General features: G+C 38.9%; 2 protein-coding genes across 4 annotated transcripts in view; one reads left to right on the forward strand and one right to left on the reverse strand.

Annotated features, from left to right (window-relative positions):
• Nucleotides 1-5,044: 5,044 nt before the first annotated feature.
• Nucleotides 5,045-11,623, reverse strand: ubiad1 (UbiA prenyltransferase domain containing 1). The gene is made up of 2 exons (XM_078558208.1): nucleotides 11,003-11,623; nucleotides 5,045-6,419 (listed from the first exon to the last, which is right to left on the reverse strand). The coding sequence occupies exons 1-2, from the start codon at nucleotides 11,502-11,504 to the stop codon at nucleotides 5,935-5,937; spliced, it is 987 nt and encodes a 328-aa protein (XP_078414334.1). The 5' UTR covers nucleotides 11,505-11,623; the 3' UTR covers nucleotides 5,045-5,934.
• A 252-nt stretch (nucleotides 11,624-11,875) lies between these two features.
• Nucleotides 11,876-19,769, forward strand: part of mtor (mechanistic target of rapamycin kinase) — a 352,436-nt gene continuing 344,542 nt past the window's right edge. For 2 of the 3 annotated variants that reach the window (XM_078558210.1, XM_078558212.1), the window contains exon 1: nucleotides 11,876-11,984. The gene's annotated coding sequence lies outside the window, so the exon portion shown is untranslated. The remainder of the gene's footprint in view (nucleotides 11,985-19,769) is intronic. The other variant, XM_078558211.1, reaches the window with a different exon arrangement.

Raw genomic sequence — 19,769 nt, forward strand, 5'->3', positions numbered from 1 at the left:
CTTGTTTATGATATAAACTTTAAACTTAGTGGAACTCTCATAATTAAATTTGCATTATACTCCCTTGAGTTTTTTTTTGAAGGTTTCATTATGTAGTTGTGGAGGTTAAATTAATAACTTTTTTTTCTTTGAAATATACAGGCAGCAGCAAAGGTCATGAAAACACATATCAAAATTTGCATCTTACAGCGAGTGATCTTTGCATTGGTGTACATGCACCAGTAAATTCAGTCACTTTTACTGGACTGGCACCCATGCCAGATTACTGCAACTTGTCTGATCAACACTAAATTCTTGGGCTGATAGCCACGTGCATACCTCTTCTAAATTAATAACCCCTACCCAGATTAGACATTTTACTTGGAGCTGCACCATTTAACATTTAAAGAACTTGCTATAAAACTGTGGTCCTTCAGAGTTTTTCTAATTAAAGGAAACAGTATATTGTATCTAAATTGCAGTATTATTCAGATTTTATTTCATTAGATGGCATGCTCTCGTCTGGCTAAATTTCTATAAATTGTGTGAAATATGAACAAATAAGGCTTAGGTCAACCGTTGCATATTCAGCTGAAGTAATAAAAAAGGTAATTAAAACCAGCATTTGGCTTTTACTAGATCTGCCCTTTACAGTTATGTTCCACTGGACGGAAATTTGATTGCACATGACTTGCAGATGTTCATGAAAACAGCAAAGCTAAACATGAAAAACATTATAGTAAGCTCATCCATTTATTACATTAGCCTAGAGAAGATGAAAGCGTGGTAGAGACAGAAACCCTCGTCACATTTAAAAAACATTTGGATATGCTTTTGAAGTTCCATAATCTACAGAGCTACAGACCAAGAGCTGGAAGGTGGTATTAGATTAAGTAGCTCTTTTTCTGCCAACACAGATGTAAGGGCATCCTAATGTGCCATAAATCTATTTTAAGATAGCAATAGCCCATAAAACATCCACCTTATTTTAGCATGGGATTAATGCATCTGATAAAGAATGTTACAAGCTCCCCTCTGATAAAGCTCAAGTCATTACCTACCTAGTGTGGCACTTAGCAATTAAAACAAGTCACCTCAGTCCACCAGGTTAGCTAATCTAAACCAGGGCAGCCATTGAGTTGTGACAACTGGCCTCAGTGCTTCCCTGGGATTGTGGGAGCATATAAAGGTAACCACTGTGCATGTGAAAATTGGAGGAGAAAAGGATCAAACTCCATTTTATAGCTCTTCCACCAAAAAGCCTTTCCCTCTAACCTAGACTAACCAAGGACTTCTGGTACTCTGACTTGTACCTAGGGATGCATGGTAGGCTTTGGAGGAGCACGAGTGGCAGGGAGTGTGGAAAAGAGGAAAGAACACAAAACATAGCTTTTTTTTTTGCAGTAAATGTAGCATCTACAGGGATAACCTGAGTCCAAATGATAACCTTAACAGTTATGGTATATAGTTTTAAAGACAAAAGTGATCCAGAAACTATTCTTAATTTTCTGGTTAAACTTGATGTCATCTATTTGCAATACATTTTCTAGTTTTCTCAAGGCACATGACTAGTTAATCAAATAACTAAGTTTTAAAATTGCCTTAAGGAAATGCGATGTCTCCAAATTGTGTTCTTTATCGTGGACCACGAATCTAGTTTGAAAAAAGTTACCCAATAAGAATGAAATGTAGATTAAACACACTTTACTGAATACCTTGCGAATTTTAAAAAAATCCATTAGCAACACTGGGCCTGAACAGATACTCAAATGTTATTAAGCTGGCAGGGTTAACAAAGAAATGAAGCTTCAACTTTATAATAGTCATGCCAACGTGATCACTGTCACGAGGGTTTATTGCAATTGGGAAAATTAATTCTATGCCCACTGGAACTGTAAAAAAGTATACTTGTAGATTTTCTGCTTCCAATTCAGCAAGCACCTTGAGGATCGTTTTGAGCTGGGAAGAGGTACTAGTTTATAGGTTTGCGACTAATTGAGAGCAATTGGAGGTGATGACCTACTAGTGTTATATATTAAAAGTTGATTGGCGTAATTAGAAATTTTAGCAGTAGGTATTACTTATGCTTAGGGCAACATATATTTGGTACAAAACAGAGGACAATCTCAAAAGCTCTGAGCATGGCCTAAACAGTAGGAGAGATTACCTTTTTTGTGGGTTGTGGGGAATGGAGGGTTCCTGAGAAGAACCAATTCCAAAAAAAGGTTTCAATGTCCTTAAAACAAGACAGCCTTCAGTCTTATAACACAACACAAATTAGAAATTAAATTCCCTTTTTTGGTGAATTTCAATTTAGAAACATTTAAATATTTGTTTGGATCAAACTGGTCATTAATCCTCATATTGTGAGCCTGCAAGTCCAATGTTCGTACTGCTGAGATAAAAGATGGCCCTGGCAGTGTGATTTGAAAACCAGTTCAAATTTGACTTCATTTAGATTGCTACACTAGCAGAAAACATTTCTTGGCGCAATTCTTGAATAAGCTAATTTTTGAATAAGGGTACATTACCAAGGGAAGGGATAGAAAAGACAGACAGCAAAAATTTAAGGATTTCTCCATCTTTCCATTCCTCTCCCTCCTTTAAATGTTTGCATTTTGGGCAATAGGTTTCTTGACATAAAAGGATCTATGGGTAAGAAGCCACTTTCGTTTGAGCTCTGTTAAACTATTTATCATTAATAAATTTAGCCTAATCATAATTAACTGTACTTCATTGCATAGTTCAGCAATATCATTAGTTAGATGAAAAACACATTCCACCTGTATTCTTGAAATCCCTTTCCTGTTACAATTTGTTATGTACTAAGCAGCAACACAGTTAAAAAAAAAAAGCAAAAAACTGCGGATGCTGGAAATCGAAAACAAAAACAAAAATACCTGGAAAAACTCAGCAGGTCTAGCAGCATCTGTGGAAGGGAGCACAGTTAACGTTTCGAGTCCGCATGACTTCAACAGAACTAAGGAAAAATAGAAAAGGGGTGAAATATAAGCTGGTTTAAGGGGGTGGGGGGTTGGGACAAGAGAGCTGGATAGAGGGCCAGTGATAGGTGGAGATAACCAAAAGATGTCACAGACAAAAGGACAAAGAGGTGTTGAAGGTAGTGATATTATCTAAAGGAATGTGCTAATTAAGGGTAGAAAGCAGGACAAGCAAGGTACAGATAGCCCTAGTGGGGGTGGGGTGGGGTGAAGGAATCGAAAAAGGTTAAAAGGTAGAGATAAAACAATGGATGGAAATACATTTAAAAATAATGGAAATAGGTGGGAAAAGAAAAATCTATATAAATTATTGGAAAAAACAAAAAGGAGGGGGAAAAATCAGAAAGGGGGTGGGGATGGAGGAGAGAGTTCAAGATCTAAAATTGTTGAACTCAATATTCAGTCCGAAAGGCTGTAAAGTGCCGAGTCGGAAGGAGGTGCTGTTCCTCCAGTTTGCGTTGAGCTTCACTGGAACAATGCAGCAAGCCAAGGATGGACATGTGGGCATGAAAGCAGGGTGGAGTGTTGAAATGGCAAGCGACAGGGAGGTCTGGGTAATGCTTGCGGACAGAACGAAGGTGTTCTGCAAAGCGGTCACCCAGTCTGCGTTTGGTCTCTCCAATGTAGAGGAAACCGCATTGGGAGCAACGAATGCAGTAGACTAAGTTGAGGGAAGTACAGGTGAAATGCTGCTTCACTTAAAATGAGTGCTTGGACCCTTGGACGGTGAAGAGAGGGGAAGTAAAGGGACAGGTGTTGCATCTTCTGTGGTTGCATGGGAAGGTGCCGTGGGAGGGGGTTGAGGTGTAGGGGGGTGATGGAGGAGTGGACCAGGGTATCATGGAGGGAACGATCCCTACGGAATGCCACCAGGGAGGGTGAAGGGAAGATGTGTTTGGTGGTGTCATCGTGCTGGAGTTGGTGGAAATGGCGGAAATTTTTAAAAATCTGTAAACAAAATAGAGAGGAAACTTCAGCTTTGTTAAACTCACCTTTGAATAGGGGAACCTGCTCATAGGTACAGGGGATGCTGTGTCTCTATTCTTATCACACTACTCTGAAGTCAACAAAATGATCTTAACATACACATTTTTAGCAATTCAAATGTTATCCACATGATTAAATCCAATGCTTAAAGGCAGAACAAAGAGGGGAAAAAATATAAGGGTGGGTACAATATTTAATTTGTTTTTTCAAATAATTAAAGTCTAATCAGTAATCAACTTTCCAACAATGGGAATGGATATCTGCAATTTTAAAATTATTTCTTCCTAAAAATAACACTGATGTTAAGAGAAAATACACCTGAGGGTAAGGCACTACTCTCTTTACTTGATGACAATAGTATTTCCAGTCTCTCCTTGAAAATATGCCATCTTCAGCACAAATCATTGTCCAGGGATGGAAATAAGCATCCTTTCAATAAGTTCCCATGGAACCACTCGCTGATGCTCCAACAATGTAACAGAATGTCCTGAAGTTGCAAGTCTCCAAATGGAGGGAAAGGAGTTTAAATTAAGTTAAAGCCAAGGCATATAAACAGAATAAAGTTCTGAAACAAGGTCCTCAGAATAGTAGTGAAATCCCAAACTTTCAATGGTCCCAAATATGTTCATTTCCTGCAAAGTATGTGACTTTTCAACTTTGCTGCAGTTGTTTGCTTTTAAAGGAGTTTTGAAGGGGAGAAATTACTGGTACTTTTTGCCCCTCATATTTAAAATTAAGACAACAGCATAATTCAGTATTTTTAATTGTAAAAGCCAATATGCTTCATCCACTATTTAAACAAAGGCAGAAAGTCCTCCCCTACCCACCAACCCCCCACCCCTGCCATATGGCCTCGTGTGCAGCACTGCAAAAGCAGCAGTTTTTGGCTGCTCATTTGTCTACTGCACTGTTGTCAAAGAGGTCACTATTTCAATTAACAATTAATTCTAGGGTGGGTAAAGGATAAACAAGAATCCACTTACTCCTTTTGGAAAAATTAGTGCACAATCATTTGTAATCTTCATAAAGTAAAATTACAAAATATTAAATACTCCATCTCTCCAAGTTTTCCTTTTCAGTTCTTGCAAAGCAACTGCCTTACCTTGCAATCTGCTCTTTAATGCCAATTTATGCATTACAGCGTTAAAATTCAATGGAACATTTCAAATGTAACAATTTCAAAATGAATATCAATCCTCACGAATGCTTACAATAGATTAGAAAATAGCACTGAAATGCAATTACATCTAAGAAGTTCAAAAAAAAAGGAGCAAAAAAAATGTAACACTGAAGTTCTCTAAAAATGAAGTGAGATTAAATTTTTGAAATGACTTCCTAGGACCAATTTTCTCAGCACAATTAGTACAGGTGCTACAAATTCACATTTTTGTGCTGCCAGACACTATTTGTGCAATCTATATTATTTATTCATGATGGCTGTAGCCTGTAAAGAGAAATTACATCACAAGTACACGTTTCAAACTACAACTTTGCTAACCTTTTAATGCTTAAATGAAACTCAGGAAATGTAAAAACTGGATATTCAATTCAAATCTCTACTGCCCATGATTAAATATATATTTTAATGTATATATTTTCAAAATCTAGTTAAAAAGAGCTGTACAAAATAATAGCTATAATGACTTGAGTTTAAATGCACTTGTGACATATGTTTCCACCATCTGGCAGCAGTTAAAATATAGGTCACTGCTTAATTTTGCAAGTTATATAAGATTGTTTTCCTGGTACCAAAATCATTGTTCAAATGTATTTGCTTAAAAAGCACGCTTTTTCATGAGTGTCTTTGCTAAGTTGTGAAAGTAGAAGTAGTTTGAAAAGCAAACAAAAGTTTGCCATCTTTAACAAGAATAGTGGCTTAATTGGAACACCTGACTGCACTTGGACTTCAAAATAAAAAAAGTTTTAGCAACTTCAATTTGGACTTTAAAAGACGTCTGTACTGTTACTAATTTGGTAAGCTTCCAGGTGGTGCTAACAAAATGGCAAAAACATAGAACAATCCCAGCAAAAGATTCAGCTTTGCTGTCGTCTGGGGAATTTTGGCATAATTCTGGCTTCGAAACTGTCGCTCAAGTGAAAAGGCTAAAGGCACAGTCAAAAGTGGTAATGCGAGGCTGATTGTATATCGTGTTGCTAATATAGAAAATATCACATAGGGTATGAATATCAACATGTTGTACACAATATAAGATAGTGTTGGCCCAATAATGATGGCAAAGGTAACTATTCCAGCCTGCTTATCAGAATCCATGTCTCTGGTATTGTTACTGTGCAAGATGGCTTCTGTATTGAGTGCTAAAGGAATTGCATAAAGTAGCGGTGAAATGGCCAAATAACCGACTTGGACAGAGTAGGCAAACATCACAGCTAACGGTCCAAAGGTGATCAGAATGATGATATCGCCGAGGGCAAAGTATTTAAATCCAATACCTGTAGGGACAAAAAGAGATAAGGCTTAGAATACATTTTATATACACTCACATGCATGAATATAAAATCTCTTGCACAGTCACCAGATAGTATTTAAAAATAAACTGGCCTCAAGCTACTTAACTGTCTGCCACTTATTCAGTTATAAGAGCTTGAGTAATTTGGTTCAAATGTTTTCAATGTACACCAACACAACAAGTATCCCCACCAAAATAAAGTAGATGATTTCTTCGTTAAAAATCCTTAAATATTGTAAAAACTTGGAAAGTATTCAGTTTTGGATTATACATAGTATATTAAGTGCTTAACAGTTTTTAAAAAATTCATTCACGGAATGCAGACACAGCTGGCCATGACAGCATTTATTGTCCACCCCTAATTGGCCTCGAAAGGGTGGTGGTGAGCTGCCTTCTTGAACTGTTGCAGTCCATGTGGTGTAGGTACACCCACAGTGCTGTTGGGGACAGGGGTTACAGGATTTTGACCCAGCAAAAGCAGTGATATCATTCCAAGTCAGGATGGTGTAATCTGGAGGGGAACTAGCACCTACTACTTCTTCTAAATAGTATAAGTCACAGGTTTGGATGTCGCTGTTGAGGAAGTCTTGGCCAGTTGCTGCAGTGCATCTTGTAATTGGTGAACACTGCAGCCACGGTGGGGCCATGGAGGAGGGAGTAATGATTGGCACCTAGTCCACCATAAGTGGGCTACTTTTTACTGGATGGTACCAAGCTTTGAGTGTTGTTGGATCTGCACTCATCGAGGCAAGTGGGGAGTATTATCGCACTCCTAACTTGTGGCTTGTAGATGGTGAACAGGCTTTGAGGAGTCAGGTGATGAGATACTCACTGCAGAATTCCCAACCTCTGACCAGTATTCATGTGACCAGTCCAATCAAGTTTCTGGTCAGTAGTGACCCCTGGATGTTGATGGTTTGAACTCAGCTGCAGTAATGCCATTGAACATCAAGGGGACATAGATAGATTCGCTCAGAGATGGTCATTGCCTGGCACTTGCATGACATGAACATTATTTGGTATTTTTCAGCCCAAGCCTAAATGTTATCCAGGTCTTGCTGCATGTGGACACAGGTTGTTTCATTATCAGAGGAGTTGCAAGTGGAACTGAACAGCGTGCAATCATCAGCGACATCCCCACTTCAGACCTTATGGTAGAAGGAAGGTCACTAATGGAGCAGTTAAGATGATTGGACTTAGGATACTGTACTGAGGAACTCCTGGAGTGATGTCCTGGGGCCGAGATGATTGGCCTCCAGCAACTACAACCATCTTCCTTTGTTCTAGTTGTGACTCCAACTAGTGGAGCATTTTCCTCCGATTCCTATTGGACTTCAATTTTGGTAGGACTCCTTGATGCCACATTTGGTCAAATACTGCCTTGATGTCAAGGGCAGTCACTCATCTCATCTCTTGGAATAAGAAATAATGCACCAGCAGTAGTTAAATTAAAAATAATCAACATAATGAATCCCTCTTTCTCCACCCATAGCTACTGCTTACTGATACATGGCCATTATATTGCACAAGTGTGCATAAAATAAAATTGCGCTATTTAACACAGTTGGAACAGTTATTTCAGAATTGGAACCCTCACTCTTAGCTTGCCAAAAAGATTAACTCACCTTTGGAAGGAGAAATTTTTTAGTAACATTGTTATTTGTATAGTAAGCTCTTTCATACTTGCATCAGATATGAGCGTGTGAAGGGATTACAATGGTAAAGGATGAATTGAATGAGTATATTAGTATAGATAATGAAACTCTGATTTTTAAACAATTTTGGGATTTAACTAGATACATGCACAATTTGCTTTCCTTTGACTGTTCATGCAGAAATTGCTGGGAGTTACATTAAACTTTGTATTCAAATTAAGATGTTTGTATTTGGCAGGCTGGGATATAAGGCAGCTCATTCCTCGAAATAAAAAAAATGTACCTATCTGTTGCTCTGTATTGGGGTGGAAGTGGGAAGGATGGTAGCTCTCCTTTGAGCAACTGATCGAGGATGTCAGCAGCCCTGCCCTTTTCAAGACTACTCCCTCCATAGTCAGCCAAGAATCAAGTAACTTTAAGCCCCACTAATAGAAAATAGTAAATAATGTCAATGACGCTTCTTCCCAGTGTAACCCAGATGCAGGTGCTACTGCTGTCTTCAACATGCCTAGTGTCAAACTGCTGCTCCCTCTCACATGCAGGAATCCCAGAAAGAGGTAGAAAGAGGAAAAATAAAAGAAAAGAATATAGTGCATGCATGTGGAAGAGAGCAAGCACACAGTGGGGAGAATAGAACTGAAGGGGACATATGCCGATGGAGATGCAATTGCAGGGACAAAGGAAACAGAGGAAGACGACAAATGGGGCAAAATACAACTTTGGCAGAGAGGGCAAGCAGGAGTCAATAGAATTGAGAACCAAGCAATTTTGCCTCTCTGAAATTGAATTTTTATCTTCAATAATTGAATGTGTATTTTCAGTACAACTTTAGCATTGTTCCAAAACATAAATCACTCAATGTGAGTGTGTTTACACAACAACATCACAGCACACAAGGTCCTTGCCTACTTCAAGTAAAGGGTGCACTTATATAACCTTATTGGAAGAAAAGAAATTATAAGCTTGTTGCAAATGCACAGGACAGGATGCACTTATGTTGCGAATAGGAGGATAGAATACATCTGGATTATTTACAATTGAAATTTTGTCTCAAAATGAAACATTGAGATTACATTGATTCAGTAATGGCAATGATATTTGTCAATTCAAAAATATGTCACTTCTGGTTCTTTTGCAATCATCTTAAATTTGTGTCCTTTGGTTACTAATCCTTCTGCCACTGGCAACTGTTTCTCAAAACCATTCATGATTTTAAACAACTATCAAATCTTCTCTTAACCTCTCTGCTTCAAGGAAAACACCACCAGCTTCTCCTCCATATAACCCTCATCTCTGGTAACAATCTGGTAAATATCTTCTGCACCCATTCTAAGGCCTTGGCATCCTTCCTAAAGTGTGGTGACCAGAACTGAACACATTTCATCCATCTATAATTAACCAAAGTTCGCAAGGGGCTTCAGGCATCTCTCATTGCAATTCTGATTGCCACTGTCATTCCTCCCTCCATCCAGTTTCTGATGTTGACTGCTCATCCAGTCCTTCTCTGGCCTAGCCTGCTCTTTCCTGATGTTTCACCTTCCATTATTGTCAGCACAAGGCACAATACCCCAGCTGAGGCCTAATCGGTATTTCTGCAAAATTGCTTGCTTTTGTACTCTATTCCTTGATTAATAAAATCCAAAGAATTCCATAATCATCTTTTCACAGCCTTCTCAGCTTGTCTTGCCACCTTCAAAGATTTGTATACATACACTCCTTGGTCTCTGTATTCCTGCATACCATTTAGTTGATACATTTTGGTAGGAAGACTGAGGAAAGGTAGTGTCACTTCACACTTCTGTGCATTAAATTTTACCTGCCAAGTCTGCCCATGTCACCAAAATACATCCTCCTGGAGTCTGTTGCTACCTTCCTCATTGTTAACTATATTCCAAAGTCTCATTATTTGCAAACGTTGAAATGACACTTTTTATAGTTTTAAGTATTAATATACATTAAAAAAGAGGATTGGTCCTAATACTGTACCTCCTACATTTTGCCCTTTACACTTGCATTCCTGGTCTATATTAAAAATAACAAATAATTGGAGTCCACTATTATCACAACTTTGCAGTTCTTGCAACTTTTCTCCATCGCCTTCTCCCTATCTAGTGGCCTAGAGCACATTGTTCCTTAATTCTAACCACAGGCTGTCCTGAATTCAACCTTTACCAGAGTGAAATAATTTGTTTGATCAATACAGCCATCTGCCTCCTTTCTTTTTCCTATCCTAGTTTCCAGAATATCTTTTAGCCACAAATGCTAAGTTTCCAATCCTCTCCTTTGAACCAGGTCTGTTGCTGCCACGACGTCATAGTCTATGTGGCAACTTGTTTTTCAATTTAATTTAGAAAGATTAAATCAATGGTTTCATGATCTTGAATTTCTCTTTTAGTTAAAAGCATAAATACAGAAGGACATGCAAATTTTCAGTTAACCCATTAGCCAGTCATCTTGTAACTGTAAAAATATTTCAGCCATTCTGAAACACACCTCCTTCCACGGTAATAGGTAACAAAAAAAAGGGAAGTGATACTGTGGAAGTTTCAAATGAAAGCAAGTATAGAGAAAGTAACTGAGTGTTGGGCATACACTTCCTTTTTTGAAATAAAGAGGATTCAATTCTAATGTTTTTCTCTTTCTGATACTGACTTGCTCACAATGAGTTTCCAATTTCCAGCATTCAATTTCTTTTTAAATCCAGAGTTAATAAATGTAGCTTTGAGCTCTCTTTTTAGAACCATTGCCATTAATAATAGCCAGGTACGAAGCTCTCAAAACTATTATTTAAGAGCTCAGGAAAACAGTAGACACGAGTTAATAAAAAAAGGAGCGAAACAATGAACCAGTGGAGCTGAAAGAGGTATTTAAACTGAAATAAAGACAATCTGCATGTTCCCTCCCTACTTACCTCCAGTGTATAGAAAAGAACTGGACAGGCCCCCGAAGAAGACGAGAGCCAGGTCCTCGAGTTTGAGTTTGCACAAGAAGTAGAGTGAAGAGGCGCAAAGGCAGCCCAGGGTGTAGAGACAGGCTCCAAACCGCACCACGTCCTGTGGCTCCAGGATCCGGTCCACCAGGGTCCGGTCGTCGCTTTTCTTGTGATCGATGCCCCGGCTGAAGTCGTAGTAGGTGTTGACCAGGTTACCAGCTGCGTGTACGGCTAGCACAGCCAGGGCGGCCAGCAGGCATATGGCCAGGTCCAATTCGCCCAGGCTCTTGTAAGCCAGCGTCGTGCCCAGGGCCACGGGGGTGAGTGAGGCGCTGAAACTCCAGGGTCGCAGCGCCAGCACATAAGCAGCGCACTTGTGCTTCAGGCTCCTGCCAAGATCCGGCTCCGCTTCCCTGTCCACAACAGGATCTTGCATCTTCGACTCAGCGTCCACGTCCATCTGCCTAACTCCCCCATTCATCCTTTGCCCCGCTTTACCAACTGTTCAACACTAACCAGGTGACAACAGCCAAGGATTCAGCTGTAAAGACGGCACCATGGCCTGAAGGTCACGACCTCAAATACAGCGCCACGCGTGCGCAGTAACTTGTCCATGTTAAAAAAAGCCCCACCGCACGCATGCGCATATGTTCCAAAGCGATAGGGTGGGAGGTGACCTGTGTCCGCGCGACCATTACGGATTTCCCTCGCGCCGAGCCGCATACGCAGTCGTCACTGCGACTTAGCTTCACCGAATGAGTCCCTCTTCTCAACGTCACACTGATCCGCCCTCCGGGATATTGTGGTGCTCCTGGATTGGCTCCTACTGTTGTCAATCACCTGCCGCAGCGCCTGTAGGTCATTTTGTTTCCTTTCAATATGGCAGCTTGTATGAAGTAGAATAGTAAATTTGTTTTGAAGTGAAGAATTTATGATTTATCTACAGTAAAACGACAGGAGCGTAAGTATTCATGGATTGTAATGAATTGTGATTATTTAAGTGAAAAATTCATTTCGGCTAGGTTATAAAAAACCTTTAAATCCTAATGATTAGTGTGTGGTGTTTGCTATCTCCCAGGTTTGCTGAAGTTTGATAGAGTTTGAGATTTATTATTATTTATAATTCATTGTGAGGCAGTATCTCTAACTAATTATTAGGTAAGAAAAACATTCCAGGATAATTCCAGCATTAGAGAGAGCGTGGAAGCAGAACAAGAAGGCTAATAACTAGTAGTTACTGGATGCTCTCATGGTAGATCATGTGTTTCACAGCAGTGGGGAAAATAGTCTAAAACTCACTAAAAAGGAGGGCCAGCTTCTGAGAATTCTATTTACACACCAGAAGCGCAAAATGTAAAATGCTTTTTATACTAATTCCTCCATTAAGTTTGTTACTCTAAATCTTTTATTTTTCAAATATTTGTGCACACAAGCTGATTTTAAACTTTATTTTCTAAGTCACTGTTCCATAGTTCATCTTTAAATAAAGACAAAGAAAAGCTATTAAATATATGCTTATGCAAATGAGTTTTGCATAAGGAGTTTTGCAACCCCTTACAAGAAGAATTATTTTTGTTAACCTCGCAAACTCACTATAGACAATATAGAAAGCAGAAAAAATTGGAGACACTGGCAGCCCTAGCAACACAAATATTTTGAAAATTTATCAGTATTAAAGCATTACTTTAAGATGCTCCTTAAAACGTTCGTCTTTCTCTTTCCCAATAACATTTATGTGACTTAATGTCAAATGTTATTGTATAATGTTCCTGTGCAGTGCCCTGGGACATTTTACTCTATCACAGACATTGTATAAATGCACGTTGTTTCTTCTTCTGTTTGTTTGCTTGGTCCATTTGGTCAGTGTTGCCTTAGGAGGGCCTGATTTGTCTGTAGATGACATTAATTGTTTTAGCAGTTTCCTGGGTTTGTAGGAGTCATGTGATCTGCATACTACTGATGATTTTCCACCAATCTGATTGGTCTGTGAAACCAGATGTTTCTATTACCAGATTGCTTTACTTTTCGAGTGATGGTGACTATTTTTGTCTCAACTATCCTTGGCGCTGTGCAGTTTACTGCCTTTTCTTAAATGGGCCTCCCTATGTGTCCTTAGTTGTTGTTGTATTCTGTTTGTAGTCTGGCTGAAAATGTATTGGATAAAATCAGTTTGGGTGGAAGTCATATCATTTTAACTTTGTAAATTTGATCCATCCTTAAATGAAAAGAATAAACTATACTAATTGGAGATGCTGGTGTAAAGTGGGCATTGCTCAGAAGTAGATTTGTTCTGATGCTGTGTATTATGGAAGGGGGATGCATGTAATGCAACCAGGAAATCATAGATATTCTACCTGATCCTTATAAACCAGGAAGATTACCATGTAGCTATGAGAAAGTTGTGAATTGTTAAACATTGGGGAGGGATACCATCTTTTACTATGTAATTATTTTTTAGAGTATTTTACCTGTGGTATTATAAATCAATTCGCGAGTGTTTCATAAGCATCTCCTAAACTTTGATAGGTTAAATTTATTGCTCAATATCCATTCGTATCAATAAGATCATATTCCTTTAAATATTTGCTACAGTTATTAGTTTCTCGCAAGCTTATTACATTTTTTTGCTACTGTAAATGGACTAGTAAATTAACCTTCATACATACTATGATACTGAGGGTTGGACTGGTGAGTTTATTAATTGTGTTGACCAATGGCCTGCTGCTAGGTTTAAGCAGTATGTGTTTCTGAAAACTTGCTTTTAGATAGCATATTTCACATCCATAAAGAAAGACATGCATTTGTATACCACATTTTGCAGACAAAGCCCTTCACAGATAATGATGTAATTTTAAAGGTGGGGCCACTATTGTAATATGTTTAGCCAAAAATCTGACGACTGTGATGTAAATGTCTTGACTTTTCGAAACTGTTTGGTTGAAAAATGCTTTGAGCAGACAGCCAACCTACTGGATACATATAGCATTTTTTGTGTTTAATAAGGTAGACCCAACATAATTGTTGATTGTTACCTGTTCCCTTGATTGTTCCAAGATTAAGGTAATATGAGGGCTATTGGAAGAAAATTTTAAGCAACATTTTATTTTTTAACCTCTCTTTCCTATTTATAAGAAAGCAACATATGCTTTCAGTTAGAAGTCATAAGACCATAAGACGTAGGAGCAGAAATAGGCTATTCGGCCCATCAAGTCTGCTCCGCCATTTAATGAGATCATGGCTGATCTGATAATCCTCACCTCCACTTTCCTGTCTTTTCCCCATAACCCTTGATTCTCTTACTGATTAAAAACTTGTCTATCTCAGCCTTGAATATACCAAACGACCCAGCCTCTACAGCCCTCTGTGATAAAGATTTCCACAGATTCACTACACTCTGAAAGATGAAATTTCTCCTCATCTCTGTCTTAAATGGGCAACCCCTTACTGTGAGATTATACCCTCTGGTCTTAGACTCTCCCACAAGGAGAAACAACTCTCAACATCTACCCTGTCAAGCCCCCTAAGAATCTTATATGTTTCAATAAAGTCGTCTCTCATTCTTCTAAACTCCAATGAGTACAGGCCCAACCTTCTCAACCTCTCCTCATATGAAAATTCCTCTATACCTGGGATCAACCTAGTGAACCTTCTCTGGACTGCCTCCAATGCCAGTATATTGTTCCTAAGATAAGGGGACCAAAACTGTTCACAGTATTCTAGGTGTGGTCTAACTAGTACCTTGTATAGTTTTAGCAAGACTTCCCTATTTTTATACTCCATTCCCTTTGAAGTAAAGGTCAACATTCCATTTGGCTTCCCTATTTCCTGCTGAACTTGTATGCTAGCTTTTTGTGATTCATGTACAAGGACCCCCAAATCCCTCTGTGCTGTAGCTTTCTACATTTAAATAATATTCAGTTCCTCTTTTTCCTGCCAAAGCTCATAACCTCACATTTTCCCACATTACATTCCATCAGCTAAGTTTTTGCCCACTCACTTAACCTGTCTATATCCCTCTGTAGACTCTTTGCGTCATCGACACCGTTTGCCTTCCCACCTATTTTTGTAACATCCGCAAACGTGGCGATAGTACATTCATTTCCCTCATCCAATCAATAACATGTATTGTAAATAATTGTGGCACCAGCACTGATCCTTGTAGCACTTCACTAGTTACAGGCTGCCATCCCAAAAATGCCCCCCTTATCCCAACTCTCTGTCTTCTAGTTGTTAGCCAACCCTCTATCCATACTAATATATTACCCCCAACACCACGGGCTCTTATCTTTTTAAGTAGCCTTATGTGCAGGACCTTATCAAACGCCTTTTGGAAATCCAAATATCTTACATATACTGGTTCCCCTTTATCTATCCTGCATGTTACCTCTTCAAAGAATTCTAATAAATTTGTCAGGCATGATTTCCCCTTCATGAAGCCATGCCGACATCTGCTTGATTATATTATGCATTTCTAAATGCTCTGCTATCACATCCTTTTTAATAGACTCTAACATTTCCCCAATGGCGGATGTTAAGCTAACTGGCCTATAGTTACATGTTTTTTGTCTCCATTTTATTTTGTCTCCATTATCCTTTTTGAATAAGGATGTTACATTGGCAGTTTTCCAATCCTCTGGGATTTTTCCAGATTTGAGGATTCTTAGAAGATTACTACCAGTGCATCCACTATCTGTGTAGCTACTTCCTTTAATATCCTAGGATGCAACCCATCAGGTCCAGGGGACTTATCGGCCTTTAGCCCCATTAGTTTCCCTAGTACTTTTTCCCTCGTGATAGTTATTGTATTTATTTCTTCCCCCACTTTCTCCCTTTGATTATTTAGTATTTTTGGAATGCTATTAGTGTCTTCTACCGCGAAGACTGATGCAAATTATTTATTCAACTCCTGCCATTTCCTGGTTTCCCCTTATTATTTCCCCAGCCTCATTCCCTAAGGGGTCTATGTTCACTTTGGCCTCTCTCTTCCTTTTTATATATTTAAAGAAGCTCTTGCTGTCTGTTTTTATTTTACTTTTTAGTTCACCCTCAAAGTTTATTTTCTGCCTCTTCATTTTTTTTGGTCATCTTTTGTTGGTTTTTAAAACGTTCCCAATCCTCTGGCTTACCACTAATCTTTGCTACATTGTATGTTTTTTCTTTCAATTTGAATACTATCCTTAGATTCCTCGGTTAACCATGGTTGGTTTATGCCATTCCCAGAATCCTTCTTCGTCACTGGGATATATCTTTGTTGTAAGTTGTGAACCATTTTCTTAAATGTCTGCCATTGTCCATCAATAGTCTTTTCTGCTAAACTCCTTTCCCAGGTCCACTCCAGCCAACTCTGCCCTCGTTCCTTTGTAATTACCCTCATTTAAGTTTAGCACAGTTGCTTCCAATCCAAATTTCTCACTCTCAAACTGAATGCTAAGTTCCACCATGTTATGGTCACTGTTTCCTAGGGGATCTTTTGCTCTGAGATCTTTTATTAACCTGCCTCATTACACATTGCCAGATCCAAAATAGCCTGATCCTGGTTGGATCCACAACATATTGTTCTAGGAAACTGTCCCGAATACGTTCTATGAATTCTTGCCCATGGATATCTCTGCCAATTTGATTTTCCCAATCTACATGAAGATTAAAGTCACCCATGATTTATGTACTGCCTTTTTTACATGCCCCCATTATCTCCTGATTTATTCTCTGTCCTGCAGTATAGCTACTGTTATGGGGCCTATAGACTACTCCCACCAGTGTCGAATTCTCCTTGTTATCACTTATGAATTCTACATCTTCAGATCCAAGATCATTTCTTGCTATTGTACTTATTCCATCCCGTACTAACAAAGCTACCCCACCTCCCTTTGCTTCCTGCCTGTCCTTTCGAAAAGTCAAATACCCCTGAGTATTTAGTTCCCAGCTTTGATCTCCTTGTAACCATGTCTCCGTAATGGCTATAAGATCATACCCACTAACCTCAATTTGTGCTGTTACTTTATTTATTTTGTTCTGAATACTACATGCATTTAAGTAAAGAGCCATTAATTTTACCTTTTTACCATTTCTCCCCCTTTGATCCTATTTGCTGCTTTTTTTTATATGTTTGTACCAGAGTGGTATGAACATTACCTTCCTGTCACAACCTGGGCATCATTACCTAAATAGCTGCCCTGCAACGATGCCATATCCTTTTGCTTTGTAATCCTACGTATCCCCTCTCCTGAACCCTCTCCCCTCTATATAGTTTAGAGCCCTCTCTACAGCCCTAGTTATTCGATTTGCCAGGACACTGGTCTCAGCATGGTTCAAGTGAAGCCCATCCCACCGAAACAGCTCCCTTCTACCCCAGTACTCATGAAACCCATTCCTCCCACACCAACCTTTTGAGAGACACATTTAACTCCTTGACATTATTTACCCTATGCCAGTTTGCCTGTGGCTCAGGCAGTAATCCCTAGATTATTACCTTGGAGATTCTGCTTTTTAATTTAGTTCATAACTGTTCACATTCTTTCAGCAGAACCTCCTTTCTAGTCCTATCAATGTCATTGGTACCAACGTGGACGACAACAACTGGATCCCTCCCCTCCCACTCCAAGTTTCTCTCCAGCCTTGAGGAGATGTACTAAACCCTGGCAACAGGCAGGCAATACAGCCTGCGGGAACTCATAAAAGCAGCTTGTGAAAAATTATTTTGGTAAAATGAAATATAATTACCTAAATTGTCAGAAATGCCTTTGTAAGCTTCAATGTGGCCAAATTAATAACCAATTGAGTTAGAAGGTTGTAGGTTCAAATTGCAGAAACTAGACTGAAATGTAGTATAGTACTGAGGGGCCGCTGTATTATTCACTGTGCTTTTCTTCTTATGAGTTGTTAGAGCAAGGCCTTATCTGCATGTTCAGGAGGATGCTAAGGATCCCACTATTCAAAGAGTTGTGAACTCGTCTGTTGTCCTTAAAATCCCTTTTTCAGTGAACACCTCCAGGAAGATGTGAACTGATTATTCATCTTATTGCTGTTTGTGGGGCCTTGTGCAATTTACTGCTCCAGATTAATTCAGAAGCACCTTGTGATGTCCTTAGACACTTGCAGTTTTTTTTCTCTGTGTGTGTCTCATTTTTTTCCCTGGCTTTTTTTGCTTTTTTTTCCTCTTGCTCTTGTGCTTGCTCTTTCTCTTCCTCTCTTTTCCTTTGTCTGCTTTCCCTTTCGTCTCCCTCTTGCCCTCGCTCTGTATATGTGTCTCCCTCTTACCTGCCCCCTGCTTAGTGTCTGTGCTTCTCTCTCTCTCTCTCTGTTTTGGAAATCATACCCATAGTAATGAGATTGGCAGGCTGTTTAGGTTTTTCTCATTCTTTTATATGTAGTTCCTATCTGTTCATACTTAATGTGGTGAGGCAAATGATTCACAAATAGCATTCAATGTTGGGAAATCTAATGAGTTTAAATAAAGAAAATCAACTATATCTCATTTAAGGAATAACTAGTTCAATGGGAAAGCTAGGAATCTAGCGCTAGCAACATAGACTTTGTGACTGCATCCATAAGATTAACTAACAGATCCCCGATGCTTCATGAAATAGAGAATAGGCTAGAAAACAAGACAAGAAGTGAAAATGTTGCAGCTATTACCACAATATGTACATTTTAATCATGCAGCAAGTTTATATTTAATATTAATTTCTTAAAATTGTGACTTGTCACTAACTTGAGACGGAATATCAGATGGGTTCCTTGCAAATTGGATGGTGCAGTGAGTTAGACAGGGCTTTGCTTTTAAAATTCTCATCCTCATGTTCTTGTTTCATGTCCTTTGCTTCCCTAACTCTGTAACGTTCTTCAACCCTACAACTCTCCAAAAAATCTGCATTCCTCCAACAAGTATATTGTGCATTTCAAAATCCCTCCTCCCCAGCATTGTTGGCCATATCTTCAACTTCCTGGGCTCTAAACCCTGGAATCCCCTTCCCGCAATTTTCTAGCTCTCTTTCCTCTTCCTTTAAGTTCTAGCTCATTGGCCAAATCTTTGGCCACCCTCCCAATATCTCCTTTTTCAGCATGGTGATGATTTTAGTCTATTTATGAATCTGTGAAGTTCTATGCAATGTATTTCTATGGTATACATAAGTTTTATGTATAGGTGAAAGTAGTTATTTGTACCTAAACATGTAAACTACTACTGTAGAAGTGGCTAATGGTAAAATAAGAAGCTGTCACTTGGATTTCAGTCAAGTGTAATAAGGGAAATGTTTGGGAACTTTTGTGTGGTTGGTCTCGTAGCTCTAGGATTTGAGTATTCTAATGAGTTAAAAACAATATTAAAAATTGTACAAGTACTGTTGGGGAGGGTTTAAAACTATTTTGGTAGGAGGAAGACCAGAAAATAGCAGCGAGGGAAGAAATAAGATCATAAGGCAAAGAACTATAAACTGCAGTAAAATTAAAAATATCTTAAAAATCACAGAGACCAGATTAAAGAGAATAACAAAAAAGACAAAGGCGACATTAAATTGTATGTACGTCAATGTCCATCTTGTAACTAATGAGGTTGGTGAGCTTCAGACACAAATTGCTGCAAGGGATTATGATGTTGTCGCATTAACGGAGACATGGCGCAAATAAGGTCAGGAATGGGTTCTTCATATTCCTGGTTGCCAAGTATTCAGGAATGATGGTGAAGGAAAAGAGGAGAGGCCATACTAGCATTAATTAAGGTTGATGTTATTGTTCTAAATAGAAAGCA

Source organism: Cetorhinus maximus, chromosome 15 (assembly GCF_964194155.1).
Source record: "Cetorhinus maximus chromosome 15, sCetMax3.hap1.1, whole genome shotgun sequence".
Classification (NCBI taxonomy): domain Eukaryota; kingdom Metazoa; phylum Chordata; class Chondrichthyes; order Lamniformes; family Cetorhinidae; genus Cetorhinus; species Cetorhinus maximus.